Source organism: Glandiceps talaboti, chromosome 9 (genome assembly GCF_964340395.1).
Source record: "Glandiceps talaboti chromosome 9, keGlaTala1.1, whole genome shotgun sequence".
Taxonomy (NCBI): Eukaryota; Metazoa; Hemichordata; class Enteropneusta; family Spengelidae; genus Glandiceps; species Glandiceps talaboti.
The window spans coordinates 12356046-12372112 of record NC_135557.1 but is presented as its reverse complement, the minus strand read 5'-3'; the positions used below and the strand labels follow the sequence as shown (position 1 = coordinate 12372112).

The 16067-nt window shown below is 35.4% G+C and overlaps 1 protein-coding gene across 1 annotated transcript in view; it reads left to right on the top strand.

Annotated features, from left to right (window-relative positions):
* The first annotated feature begins 1754 nt into the window (after nucleotides 1–1754).
* LOC144440399 (cilia- and flagella-associated protein HOATZ-like) overlaps nucleotides 1755–16067 on the top strand; it is a 14345-nt gene continuing 32 nt past the window's right edge. The window contains exons 1-6 of the mRNA XM_078129767.1: nucleotides 1755–1943; nucleotides 3321–3359; nucleotides 5524–5594; nucleotides 7155–7214; nucleotides 8502–8551; nucleotides 15979–16067. The exon at nucleotides 15979–16067 is cut by the window's right edge and continues 32 nt beyond it. Of these exons, the coding sequence (XP_077985893.1) occupies nucleotides 1760–1943; nucleotides 3321–3359; nucleotides 5524–5594; nucleotides 7155–7214; nucleotides 8502–8551; nucleotides 15979–16067 (493 nt within the window). The 5' untranslated portion in view covers nucleotides 1755–1759. The remainder of the gene's footprint in view (nucleotides 1944–3320; nucleotides 3360–5523; nucleotides 5595–7154; nucleotides 7215–8501; nucleotides 8552–15978) is intronic.

Sequence of the window (16067 nt, the reverse complement as noted above, 5' to 3'; positions counted from 1 at the left end):
AAGTAGCCATAGTATTGACATGTATTGATATATTTCTTTGTTTGATTAATGTTTGAAAAATAATAAAACAAAATATTTAACAACACTATATAATATTTGAAATCGATGGATGACAACTGAATGACTGTGAACATAAAGAATGTGATATTGTATTGATAAAAAGAATGTTACACGTGGTCAACTACATCTAATATGTAAATGAGTTTAGTTTATGACTACAATTTTAAGTTGCACGTGGTGCCTATGATATGCAAATGAGTTGCATTAGTGATGAAAATCGTATGTTGCACGTGACCAACTCTATCTCATATGCAAATGAGTCGAGTTAATATTGATGAAAATTGTATGTTGCATGTAGTTGACAATATCTAATATGCAATAGATATCAGTTAGATATGAAAATTTTGTTTGTCAAATTTATCTAATATGCAAATGAGTTGAGTTAATGATGCAAAGCTTATATTGCACATGGTCAGCTATATATCTCATGTGCAAATGAGTTGATTTTGTTATGAAAGCATATATATTGCGTGTGACCATCTATACTGTGTATGTGAATGAGTTAAGATTGAGAATAAAAAAGAGTCTGTTGCCTCGGTCAACTATATTTGATATTCAAATGAGCAGTGGCTGTGATGAAAGAGTATGAGTTGCACCTGGTCAACTATAATATGCAAAAGAGATGAGTATGTAATGGAAGAGTATGAGTTGTATGTAGTCAAATATATATAATATGCAGTGAGCAGAGTTTGTGATGAAGAGTATGAGTTGCACGTGGTCAACTCTATCTAATATGCAAATGAGATGAGTATTAATGGACGAGTATGAGATCACGTGGTCAATAATACGCAAATGAGGAGGTATGTGGATCGATTCGATATTTATATTACATGCATTTGAAAGCCCTATAAACTTGTACCTGTACACTCATCTCATTGTTTTTGTATACCAAGTACTCTGGCTGCACATAGTCGACTCTCCACCTTGGTGGAATGTTTCTGGTCTACCTTTGCACTCCTTATTCAGAGGTGTGTCCGGTACTATGATTGGCTACTGGCGCAACTAAGGTTGCCTGGCTTTGGGTTGGCGATGGCGTCTGCAGTTTGGTGTTCTGGGATTACATGCATAGCTTTGGAATTTTCTGGTTTCCAGTTCGATACTTTTAGTTCACAGAACAAAAAACGAACACACAACAATAAATTTAAAAGCAAGGGTTAAATAAAGAAATTGCGCCAAGTTCACTACATCGGACTTTATTAGATAGATCAGATTGTACTAACATTATCAGTTCCGTTATGCTAAGGCCTAAAAACATAGTTGTTTGATTACGGTTACCCCTAGCTTTTCACTGCCGACCCTAAACTTTTTTTTTACTTATTCGAGAGAACAATAATAAAATCGCAAAAATTGTGAAGTCTCACGAGAAATAGTGGATGCGGAAACTGACATCAACTTAAAAAGACAAAATCAAACTGTTCTTCCAATCTGTAATGTCTGTACATCTGATAGGAAGAAATAAACAACACAGAGAACATTTGGAAAACAATGGAAAACCTGAACTAGACACTCATACAGAAAAAAATAGAATAAATTAAAACAAATCTACATATCCCACCTATTCTAAAATTGAGCGTCGTCGGTTAAGGCCTAAAGCACCATTGACAAACAAAAGATCCCAATGGTTAATGATTGGAGGCGCTCTAATAGTAATTGGAGTATTGGGCGAACAAACAAATCTATACATTTCCTAACAACCAAAATGGCGGCGTCAACAACACAAGTGATGCCCGAAGAAATAACAGAATTCTATGGCTCTAGCAAAGAAGATCAGGCGTGTGCCAAGCTGTTTTGGCAGTCTATAACATTACTCCCGCCGATAGAATCAAGACTGGTGTCTGGAGACATCAGGCAACGGCTTCCAGTAGCAAAACCTAAAGGAACCTGTGAGTAGACCGTTCTTCCGACGACGTTGGTTTCAAACTTTCCTTTCCAGAAAAGCCAACCTGTTGCATATGAGTAAATACGCCAATATTGTGTCTGTATGCTTAGACCACCAAATTGTTGGGCTGAGGACAGGTGTATAATATATAACGTTACTCAGATATTACTCGGTGTTATTACCAGGACCTTGGAGTAACCCAGACAGACTAACTGTGTGGTTCCTTTGTCTTATTTACTTTATTATTTTAATTTAAATATGGAAATATAAACAACTTCTAACAATGTTTTACTTTTTGTTTTAAACCTGCACTGGCTGCAACGTGGACATTTTTTTTTCATCAAGTAACCAAAGATACATTGTATATTCACTTAAAATTGTCCAGTGAGTTTATTTATTTAAAAAGACATTGTATCAATGGAGATGACGTTAATCAGTAGTCAATATAAATCATATGTAGTAGTGCATTGACCAAGTTTGATTCTTGAGCAAAAACCTGGTTTTGAATCAGTCACCATGTTAAAACTGTACTAGTTATAAGTGGAGTATCATTTTTCAATCAGTCAACCACAATATATTCTCAGAAAATTGCTAAAGTACTAAAAATTAGACATTGTACTTGTACATGTAAATCAATAGTCAATGTTATCCTGGTCCATAAGGCCAAACAAAAAAAGTTGTTTTGTTCCGGTTACCTGACCCCACCTAGTTTTTCACGCCGACCCTAAACTTTTTTTATATATATTTGAGAAAAATAATAATAAAATCGTGTGAAGTCTCACAAGAAATAGTGACATCAACTTAAAAAGACATTATAAAACTATTCTTCCAATCTGTAATGGCTGTACATCTGATAGGAAGAAATAAACAACTACACTGAGAAAATTTGGAAAACAATGGAAAACCTGAACTACAAATGTAGACTCAGAGTCACACGTGAAAATAAGATATATAATAAATTTTAAAATAAAACCCCACCTAATTTAAAATTGAATGTACATGTAATCAGAACCACACATTTTTTTTACATGTCACCTAAGTAGTTTCATAGACTGAGCAGAAACAGGTTGAACTCATGATTGGTGTTGAGAGCATTGATTTTTGGGTACGGACTGTAAAATCGATATGATTGCATTTATCGTGTATACATGTACATGTACATGTACAACAACAGAAAATATGTTTACTCGCAGGTGATGCAATACTGTTCAGGGTGTACAGTACGATATTATGAATAAGTTATTGTACGTAACAAAACATTTTTAAAAACACAAAGAAACATTGCAATTGCAGCCAGTACAGCTTTAAATATAGCAACAGTTTGTCTACCGTACAGATGAAATATGAATATCAATACTTTTCTCTTTTTACCCTCAAACAGTTATTAATAGAGCTTATAAACCAATAGAAGAACCTACAAGTAAGTGAAGCATTGTATTTTTACATATGTAATTATTGCTGTAGTACAGTGCACCCTCTAAGTCAATTTGACATGCCACTGACACACAATTTCTAGTGACTCACCAAAATTTGGTGTTTCCCCTATCTTTTAGTATGTGGTGATTCACAAGAAATGTTAGTTTTTCTCATTTTGACTCACAACAAAATTTGGCTATCATTAGAGGGCACACTGGCGTAGTTATAACGTGTTATTATGTTATAGATAGGTACATGTAATGATAGACTAGAATCTAGACCTTGTCTTCTAAATCTGGCAATGATTTCCGACATTAGAAAGGATCACCAGATTCTGAAGACAATGTGTGGTTTCTCTAGTCTAATGTAATGATGTATGTATGAGAAATGTATTCTCTAAGCCAATTTGACACACCGCTGACACACACAATTCCTAGTGACACATCAAAATTTGGTGTTCCCCTATCTCTTACTGTGCAGTGACTCACAAGATACATGTACATAACTGACAGCAAGTCACAATGTAAACAACAGTCAGGATTGACTCCCACTTTGGATAGTTATTCCAAGGATAAAAACATACAACGAGGTACATATGTACAATGTACTTTCCATATTGACTCTGATCCAGTGTGTCCTCTAATGATAGCCAATTTTTGTTGTTGTGAGTCAAAATGATAAAAACTGGCATTTCTTGTGAGTCACCACGTAGTAAGAGATAGGGGAACCCCAAATTTTGGTGTGTCTCTAGAAATTGTGTGCATCAGTGGGATGTCAAATTGGCTAAGAGGGCACACTACCCTGATTGGTATACACAATTTTTTAGTTGTGAGAGGTGCAGTACTACTGGTTTATTACGATTGAAATATATATCCAGATAACAAACGGATACAATTAATAATTATTTCAAATAAAATACTCTTCAAACACATGTACTGAAAACTTGCCCTGGACAATATAGGTTTGACCCTTGACCCTTTTTGTAGATGTTTGATAGGAGAATAGGAGTGATGTGAAGTTATTACAAGGTTACCACTGATAGTAAAACATACATGTAGTAGGGAACCTTGCACACCCCTGTAACGTTCACATACCTAGAACAGGGTTGTGCACATACAAATGTAGATGTACCAGCTCAGTGGAGCCACGGGGGCTGTACCAGCTATGTGTACGATATCCATGTAACAGCTCTGGTGAACACACTAGGTGTAACATACCTAGATTTGACAGATGTGTAACTGGTAAGCCAACATAAATGTAGCATGGATGTGAAAAATAACAATGCAGCATAGGTTTTTACAACATCCACGTACAAGAGCTTTTTCCCACAGCCATGTACCAGCTATGTTAGTGTAGCTGTAACAGGTATTTCCCACAGCCATGCACCAGCTATATGCGCATACACATGTAGCTGTTACGTTGGTATTTCCTACAGCCACATCCCCGCTAATGTTAGCAATGCTGTAACAGCAGCAGTATTTACCACATCCATATACCAGCTATGTTAGCATAGCTAAAACAGAGGTATTTCCCACAGCCATGTACCAGCTATGTGAGCCATGCTAGTCACATATGAACAAATGGGTTGCTACAGGGTATTATTCCACCATAGCTGTTACATGTATGTGCACAACTGTGTGCTAGGTGTGCAGTACACCGCTATGGTACTGGGATGTAATCCTACACACAGAGAAGATTGTAATGGATTATGCTTCCCAGGGAGTTGGAGAAGTGTGAAAATTGTGTTATATTAGGTCCATGTACATGTAAAGGGGTAATAACTTGTGAAGTGCTTTGAGCATACTCTCTCACTGCAGTCCGCAGAGCTTCGCTTTACTAAAATTAAAGCTAAATGAATTATTTGGCTTCCCAAAAACACGGGGCGTCACAGTCACACGTCAATGAATGGTTATCTCTATCATGGTGGGTGAGCACACACAGTAAAAGGATATTCGAGTACGGATATATAGCTGGTATTGGTACGTACAAAATCATTTGTTTAGCTTTAATTTTACAGTAATGCAAAGCTCTGAGGGCTGTGAGAGAGTCTACTTTGAGCACAGTGTGGGAAAGTGCTATATAAAAACTACCTGTCACATGATCGTTTATACAAAATATATGGATTCATGTTCATTTCTAACTTGTGTGTTTTCACTCTCTCTCTACAGAATTAAGTAAGTTTTTAGAAGGAGCACACTCCCAGGTTTTACAGGAAGAAAGTGAAAAATTGATGAGACAGGTAAGACTAAGTCTAGATGCTATCCATGGCTTCAAATCTGAAAATCTCACTTCATCTCGTCTAGCTCAGTGAGAAATCATGACCCAAAAGTTGTTCATGCAAATGAGTAAATCCCATCTGTTAGAATAATGTAAACAGTAGGTAAGTAGTGTCCTGATATGACAATCCATATTTGGACATTACAAATATACCATATTTGGACATTACAAATATACCATATTTGGACATTACAAATATACCATATTTGGACAATACAAATATACCATATTTGGACATTACAAATATACCATATTTGGACATTACAAATATACCATATTTGGACATTGCAAATATACCATATTTGGACATTGCAAATATACCATATTTGGACATTACAAATATACCATATTTGGACATTACAAATATACCATATTTGGACATTACAAATACTGTATACCATATTTGGACAAATATACCATATTTGGACAATACAAATATACCATATTTGGACATTACAAATATACCATATTTGGACATTACAAATATACCATATTTGGACAATACAAATATACCATATTTGGACATTACGTAAACTGCTCCCAATAAAACACTAACCTATCATTGGGTAGAATTCTATCACTGATTAACAAAGACATGATGTTAGTGTTGGGTGGTTTTCGTTAGAATTTGAAATTTCATCTCAGTCCCTCATTGAGCTACATGTAGATGTGAGAAGAGATTTGAAGTCACAGATATATAGCCTCTAGACTAGGTAAGACTTGAAGTGACTGGAGCTTTCTGAGAAATAGCGCCACCTAGTGGCCAAACCTTCCTGATAAGCATGCTGTAGCTGGAATAACATAAGTAAAATGTGAAACAAATGTAATGTCAACGTATCGTCCAAGATCATAAAAATTACAAACTGTGCCCCTTTTATCCATGTGTACCAGAGAACTGTTGCTAGGCACTTGCATGAAGATGTACTTCTTTTAAGTTATTTTACTGGAAACACACACAAATAAGAAGTGATTAAAATGCCTTCTTATAATATGAACACAATGTACAAGTCTGGTAATTTGTAAAAAATAAAAATTGTCTTTGAGAAATAGCTGAAGACTAAAATTGCTAAATTTTCTCGTTGTAAAAATATCTAAGTTGACACTAGTTATGGTGTGTATGCTTTTGACTTTCCTTGTGAATAGAAACTATTGTACCATGTACAAGCCAAGTTATTGTCTTTGAACAGGAAATACGGATTGTATACTCTTATAGATCTATGTCATGACAATCCATGTCTACGTCACACATTCTCAGGTGGTCAAAATATTGGTCAAAATGTTCCAAATTGCCATTGATAACACTCATGCGACCTAACAGTTTGTCCACTACTCGTCTACTGACTCATAGTGACAAACACAGCCCTTTAGCAAGAAGTTTAGGTCACTCATGTTTTCCTTGGCTGAATGAAGAAAAATATTGGGAAATAATATATAATTGTACAACTGTGCTTTCATATTCATAACATTGAAATTACCCTATAATATATATTATAATATGTATGTATAAATATCATATTTACAGGCACAGAAACGAGAAGAAACCATTTATAGGCTTCATAGGAGAAAAGAAGAAAGAATTAAGGTGAGATTTATCAAATACAGGTAAAACAGCGAGGGATTGCCAAACGACTGTGTGTATCATGCACATTTTATGTTCCCCAAGAACAATTTAGAGAGATAAGAAACAGGCTTCCAAGTTCCCACAGACCACTCATTACAAATATAAACAACACCACATTCCTGTCGATAAGTAGGCACTGTATCTGTACACACATATCACTTGTAACTTTGAATCAATACACATGTATGTGTCAAAATCTGAGCCTGTAATGCAATAACTTTCAATAGTTTGTTCCAAGGATGATGTACAATGTGTGTGTGTCTGTGTATCAGTAGGGGTTGGATGATGTTGTTTATATTTGTATTGAGTGGTCTGTGGGAAGCCAGGTTCTTATGTATCTAAATTGTTCTTAGGGAATATAAAATGTGTATGATATGCACAGTCGTTTGGCAATCCCTCGCAATTTTACCTGTAAGTGTTCTAAACCTGCACTAGCTGCAACTGGGGTATTTTTTTCATCAAATATGTAAGCCAAAAATATATTCATTAAAAAATTGGTTAATTTTTTATAAAGACATTGTGTCTGTTAACTAATATTGTGATTTGTAAGACATACATGTAAGGTACGTAGTATAGTGACAAGTTTATATCTTGGCCGAAAGCTCCATTTTGAATCTGTCACCATGTTAAAGCTGGATTAGTTGTAACTGGAGTATCATTTTTCAATCAGACAACCATGTAATAAAGTCAGTGAAAATTGCTAAAATATCAATAGTAAGTTAGACGTTATAAATGTAAATCAGTGGTCCATATTATCCATACGTAGTACAGAAACAGGTTGAAATCGGATCGCTGTTGAAGGTGTTGCTTTTTTGGGTGTGGACCTAAAAAATCAATTTGATATTTTGTTTATCATGTATACAGCTACAAAAATATGTTTAGCTATGGGTGTTCAAGGTGTACAATATTATGATTAAATTAATGTACCTCACAAAACTTTTTCAAAAAAACATTCCAGTTGCAGCTAGTGCAGCTTTGATATACTAGTACAATTTTACCATTAATTTATTCATCAGTATTAAATATGCAAATTAGTATGAATATTAATTAGCGACTGTGACTCCTCTCACACTCGGCAGAACCCTGAATTTACATATCCATCTGTTTAATCAGAGAAATTTGTATTGAAACGACTTGAATCAAATAAAATACTTGATTGAAATAACATCTAGCTACTACGTCAACAAATATGTGTATGAGATTATTCTTCATTCAATGTTTGTCAAATCCAACGGTTCTCTTTTACAGAAAGAAGATATTTCTCATAGACTACGTCAACCAATAGAAATTGATGACACGTAAGTACACACGGTTTTTGTCTACTTACATTTCAAGTTATTCCTAGATTAGTTTAGATTATAATACATGTAGATTAGATTGGATTAGATTAATTTAGATAATATTATATTAGATTAGATTAGATCAGTTTATATTATATTACATTAGATCAGTTTATATTACATTACATTAGATCAGTTTAGATTAGATTACATTAGATCAGTTTAGATTAGATTAGATTGTGTAGTCTACTAAGTTCATTTTCTAAGGTTACTGCCACGGTTTCTGAAACTTAAAATCAGACAACTTCAAGACAATTCACTTTGTTTGATATGTATATTTCAAATTCAAAAACAAACAAAAGACTTTTGGTTGATTCCTTTTGTTCCAATACATGAAAATATCATAGCAACGTAAAGGAAAAATTACTTCGTGTATAGAGCCCTTTGAGGTGACATAGCCATAGTGTACCTGTACGGCATAATCCCATCATGGGTTCAATGGGAAGTGTCGACTTTTTATCTGAGCCTCTTAAAAATTATAATTTGGTTTTGATACACTTCATTTCAAACTGTCAACAAAGATGACCTCATGATTGCATTCTAGCCATCAACTCAAATTCAAGATGCTTCATACAATATAGTCATATAAAAACAAAAGAATTTTGAGTTTCCTGTGAGAGGGCAGTGTTCCTTAACACTGCACACCATTACTGACATGACTTGTACATGTACATGTATCTGTATATTCACCATTTTATCTACTCTATCGCAGTATCAGATAATAATATTTGTCTGTGTTGAACTTATTAACACAAGAAAACACACATTTCATGAATCTGATTGAGTCAATTAGTGTCACACATTTCATGAAACTGAGCTGTCATGTATAGGCATAGTTTTTACTGCATATTTAAAAGGTACTCATAGTATTGTATTTACTGAAGCATACTTAACCATCACTTGTAATTAACTGAACTCAAACCTGGTATTAAGATATAACTCAAAAATGATCTGATGAAGCAATTTATCATACATATAAAAAAAATGTTCAGCAAATCCCCGCCAGAGTACCCTCTAAGCCAATTTGATGCACCACTGACACACACAATTTCTAGTGACACACCAAAATTTGGTGTTCTCCTATCTCTTACTATGTGGTGACTCACAAGAAATCCCAGTTTTTATCATTTTGACTTGCAACAACAAAATTTGGTTATCATTATAGGGCACACTGCACCTGTTCTAACAATGCCAAAAGACAACGGTAATGTTATAGATAACATGCATTGAAATTAGCAAATGGAATGTGGTTTTTATTCAAATATTTTCACAAGTTAAAACGTTTATAAACTAAGCTTGTGCCACTTTTATTATACTATCAAATTTTATGGCTATAATCTAAATTATTTTGTTATAAAATTTTGATCTCTTAAATTCACACAAGTTCCATAATAATATTCCATGATGTGGGTCGGGGTCCTCAAGAATGTCTTGTGTATTAAGTTCAAAAACTCTTAGAATACATTATTTTAATTTTTTTTATAGTTTCAAAATTAATTTGGTTAAGTCATGATTTTGCAATTGTAACAATATCAAAGGGTTGCCATAGGCAACAAAAATAACCGAAGTTGTCAAAGTTGGGAAATTCAAATTGAATTTTTACTAAGTTAAACTCACTTACCACTATAATAAGTTTAGTTGATCAATACAAGTAGTCAAGCAACATAAATAAGGTTTCCATGGGCAACAGAAATAACAAATAATTCTAGTATACATGTACATGCAGTGACAATGTATAGGTGAAAAAAAACACACAAATAAATTATAAATCTGTGATATCTTTAATCTTCTTTTTTTCAATCTTGGTCACCATGGAAACAGACCAAAATATTGTTGACTCAGATGTCCGTATTGATACATCACAACCATGTAGAAACACTAACAAACACACGTTAACCCATTAGCACACACCTTCCACCCATAGGGGTCATTTTTGCTTGCTGACAATGCAGGTCTAGTGATTAGTGTAAAAAAAGAAAAGATGGTCGTGGTCTTTGAGGAGAGCAAGCCCAGGCATGATGCGATTCAAATGAACTTGTATGATCTTACAATATAATGTATTCAGTGCTTTAATAGCACAGAGTGTTGGACAATGGGGTGAATAGAGATTTGGCTGAGATCCAGGGACATTCCTTGTGGAGATATAGCGTGTACGTAGTGGAGACAGATTTGTTTCAGTACCGTATTGTTTTATTCTTTTCACTATTGTACACTTTTGCCTTGGTGTCTATTGTCTTATTAGTTATGCCTTGAGGTTGTCATTGGTCACACAACACTCACTTTTATACAATTGCCTATGTCCCTCGGTTAACTTGCCCTCTCCTCACCCACGATGTCATTTAATTGTCACTGTCCCTTAGTTAACTTCCCCTCTCCTCACCCACAATGTCATTTAATTGTCAATGCCCCTCAGTTAATTTGTCCTCTCCGCACCCATAATATTGTTTTATTAATTCAAAAGGGAACGATTTTCATGGCCCTCACCAGAAATGTTCTTTCTGTTGCTTTCAAAGTTTGTGTATATATTTTTTCTTCTCTGTGGAATAAATTTCAATATCATTTCATTAAATTCAGTGTCCTCCAGACTCTCCATTCCTCTCTCTCTCTCTCTCTCTCTCTCTCTCTCTCTCTCTCTCTCTCTCTCTCTCTCTCTCTCTCTCTCTCTCTCTCTCTCTCTCTCTCTCTCTCTCTCTCTCTCTCTCTCTCTCTCTCTCTCTCTCTCTCTCTCTCTCTCTCTCTCTCTCTCTCTCTCTCTCTCTCTCCTCCACCCATGACATGTAATTTTGAAGTGTTTATGTCTATTCCCAACCCCCTCCCCCCTTATTGTGTCATATGATGTTCCTGTCTCTCTCCTACCCTCCCCTGCCTTCCCATCACTATATCATCACCACTAATATTCACCTGTCCCTCTCCTAACTAGAATTACCCCCCCCCCCCCCCCAGCTACAAATGTAGTCCCTCTCATCCCCTCATTCTCTGGTACAATCAGTGCTCAATACATCTCTCCCTCTCTCCCCTTCCATCTGACTGTGTACACATTCAATGACCCTGTCCCTCCAATCCCCTCACCTACATTAATTCATGTTATAATTACTGTCCCTTGCACTCTTTACCTTCCCTTTGCGTAAAAATCATTCACTGGTCAATACTCCCCAAGTCTCCCCCCTCCCTCCCCCACCCCACACCACATTTTGTATTGTAATATCAATGACCTTCTTGTCTTCCCCTTCTGGCACTCAATTTCTGCCAGTCACTCCCTTCCCCTCTCTGTCTGTCGTATTATTACCAATGTCTGTCAATCTTTATCCTCCCTTCATTACTTTACTATGCAGTCAACTATATGCATTTCCCCCAGTCCTCTCCATCCCTTTTAAAGTGGTCATATGGATGAGGATTGGTTATTTATTTTGGATTTTTTAATTTATAAAAAACATCATGAATTCTACGTGAAAAATCAATGTGAAACAACATTGGCCATTTGTTGGGTAAGTACATTGCAAACATTTTAAACATTTATTAATATTTCGCAATTTATTGAGTTACAAAATAGGACTCGGCATTATGTTGTTTTACATTGATTTCTGCTAAAACAAACTAGTAGATATATAAACTACAGTAATAACATTTAACAAAATAACAACATATAAAGGTTAATACGAAAGTTTAAACTTTAGGTTACATGTAATGTGTGTGTGTGTGTGGGGGGGGGGGGGGCATGCCCATGGGTGTAGCACATACAGAAGTCTAGATGTACACATGTACATTGTATGTGCGTGTGTGTATAACATATATAGAACTGTAGATGTGTCTGTCTGTATGTGTGTGTGTGTGTGTGTGTGTGTGTGTGTGTGTGAGTGTGTATGTATGTATGTGTGTGTGTGTGTATGTATGTGTGTGTGTGTGGATGTGTGTGTGTTCTGGGGAGGTGAATGTTGCAATATTGGACAATTTCCAGTAAATATCTACTATGGTGATTTTGTTATCTTCACTTGTCCTTATAAATACAATTGTAGCAGTATTGACCTATGACCTCCTACTGTGATGTCCTTGATTAAAGTACAGCTGTGTTATAACAATGAAACATTAGAACAATAGACATTACTTACTAGCTTTACATCATTAGTAAGAATACTAAGATATGATTTAGTTCCTGGTTCTATAAACAGAAGTCTGAATTTCTATTTGCTTTTGAGTGATTTATTTCCTGTAGAATCGTGATAAGATACCTGTATGTCACTTCATTTAGACCATGTGTAAGGTCTATGTTTAGACCCATTACAGTTCACAGACACATAGGGGGTCACATATGGATGATAGAGTAGTGAATAGACAGCTAGCTAGGGGGTCAGACTTAGCCATCTAGTTTAATTTATAATCTGCTTGATGAAGAGGGGGCTTGTAGGGGAGGTGGCTTGTAGGGTAGGGGGCTTGAGGGGAGGGGTGTGTAGGGGAGGTGGCTTGTAGAGGAGGGGACATGTGTAGGCGAGGGGTGACACGTGATGGGGGGATAGCTTGTAGGGGAGGTGTGGGTTGTAGGAGAGGAGCTTATAGGGGAGGGGTGTGTAGGGAGGTGGCTTGTAGGGGAGGGAGGGGGATGTAGGGGAACAACTTGTAGGGGAGGGGGGGCGTTTAATTAGTATTAATAGGTGGTGTCTATTACAGAAAAACAGAAATGGAGCAATAATAAATATCGAGATCCCAAGATTTTCTATGCAGTTTAATACACTACTAAATTTTTACACTGGCGAAATGTCATTTTAGTCAGGAAATTTAGTAAAACAGTACCCTGCCAGGGTTTAGGTGAATGTTACGTTCTTGATGCCCAAAACATAAAATTACTGACAGGCTGCAGTAAATCAGGGGATATATAGTAACTTTACAATTGTCAACTTGAATATCATGTACATGTCTCTGCTTACCAGTGTATGAATAGTAATGTTTTATTTAAGGGCGGTAAGTAGGTAAAATCTACCGGGGTTCCCACATCATTTTACCGGGGTTCCCCACCTAAACTATGATACATTGCATGGGAAGCACTACCAGTTTTACCTCTTTCCCCCTTTCTGTTACCGGGGTTCCCAAACCTTAGCAAAAACACTGAATAGTATTATACAATATAAAATAATATAGCAATTTGGCAATGAAAATTACAGTTCGGCACAGTGTAAGTTTAGTTGCCAAAATAAGTTTGGTTGGCAGATGGTAAATGAAAAAAAATATGTGTAGTATAACATACACATTCCTTAGTTGTTTTGAGAGGGGGGGGGGATATTGAACAAACAAAAATGCGTACGAAACTAAGGGTTTTTGGGGTGTTTTTTCGCACCATCTCCAACTAAAACCACCAACATTTACTGTACATGTATTTGTTTTATCACTGAATAACATTATCACTAGAAGTCAGAGAGAAACAAAGTCCATTCATTAAACTTGCAAAGTATCAAATTAACGGCTAATGTCTGTAGGCAGTACGTCGTGTTTGTGTTTGGTGTACATAATAAAACATCTACTTTGACACTCCATGGCAGACAGCCAAGGGGCTATAGTATGGAGATATCACTATCTACAATGTAATGGAAAGAGCCTAGCAAGTCACGACAGGCCAAAAAAAAAACTTAACTATCCATACACTATACCTCTTTGTCATTGTGGTTGTTAGGCAAGGAAACCTTGCTGGGTAAATATTTAAAGGTGAAATGTATAAAGCCTAGCAACTGATACAACACGAGGACATGTCCATAAGGGGGGTATGAGGGTCAAGTTCTAAAGGGGAGGACAGATTATGGATAAATTTGAACTGTTGTTAAGAGGATACCTCTTTGTGTGTCAAGGCTTGTGAGAAATGACATTGAGATATCTAGAAATGGAAATTCAGCTGTGTTGATAAACTATAGTTTTCAATTTGAACTTTTGTTCCAAACACAACTTGAAAATTTACCTGAAATTTTTGACTGCACACTTCAGTCAAGGTAAATTTTCAAGCTGTGTTTGGAACAAAAGTTCAAATTTGAATACTACGACATCGAGAAATATAAAAACATAATACTGTATACATAAATTTTTTCACTACTCAAAAATTTTGCAATTTTGTAGTCTTCAGCAAGTTCTCAAAGACTTATTTTCACTAATATCCAGACTGGTACACTGTGTTCATCTATGAAAATATATCTTCACTACTACACATTTTTGCGGTTTTGTTTTCTAGCGAAATTAGTGAAAATAAGTCTTAAGCGAAAATTTCCATGTTTACAGTAATTAGATTGATAGGTTTTGTATGTACATTGTAGGGGTCCCCTGAAATGTTACCTTCAACTTTGGGGGTACATGTACAATGGTCAAGTTGTCATGTTTTAAAGTGGCTATATGAATAAGGATTGGGTATTTATTTTGAATTCATAAAACAGTTTTATCATGGCTTCCTTCTTGAACAATCAATGTGAAACGTACAACTTAGGCCAAGTCCTTTTTTGTAACTCAATAAATTGCTAAAGATTAAAAAAATGTGTAAAATGCTTGTTACATTATATTGCACATGTATAAAATAACAAACTTTTTAGATTTTACATATTGTTTAGCTTTTTACAATGTATTGAGTTACAAACAAGGACTTGGTCAATGTTGTCTCACATTGATTTTCTGTATTTGGAATTTTTGACACCCATAGTTGCACCAACTAAAAGATTGTAAACTGCATGGCCACCCTAACCATTCTAATCCCATGACCACACGCGATTATCTTTACAATAGTCATGTAATTATGTATTTGATAAAATATAAAATTATTTCTGAGAATACATCGGTTTGGCTGACAAACCAGCAACTGTGACAGATTGTAAACTGGCCATTCTAACCATTCTATAATGACCACACATGGTTATCACATGTATATTGTGATACATGTATTGCAGTGTTTTATTTAAGGGCGGTAAGTAGGTAAAATCTACTGGGGTTCCCACATCATTTTACTGGGGTTCCACACCTAAATTATGATACATTGCATGCGAAACACTACCAGTTTTACCTCTTTCCCCCTTTCTGTTACCGGGGTTCCCAAACCTTAGCAAAAACACTGTATTGTATATAATTTTATATTTAAAATATTTATTACACTTAGGTACCCAAATAAAATTGTCAATTTTCTATACAGTTGTATATAAAGTTATATCTAATCTAATCTAATCTAATCTAATCTAATCTAATCTAATCTAATCTAATCATGTATATTATGTGTTTGCATACAATATTGCTTAGAATACAGGGAGTTTGACTGACAAACCAACAACCGACAGATTTTAAACTGGCCACTCTAACCATTGTAATGTCATGATTTAACATACTAACACTTTTATTTATAATTATTATTTTATGTATTTTACATTTTACAGAGATTACAGTGATGAACATTGTCAAGATGTAGCGGATGCCATGTATCAGTTAGACCAGTTTGACAAGACAATAAATTCAACACAGAATG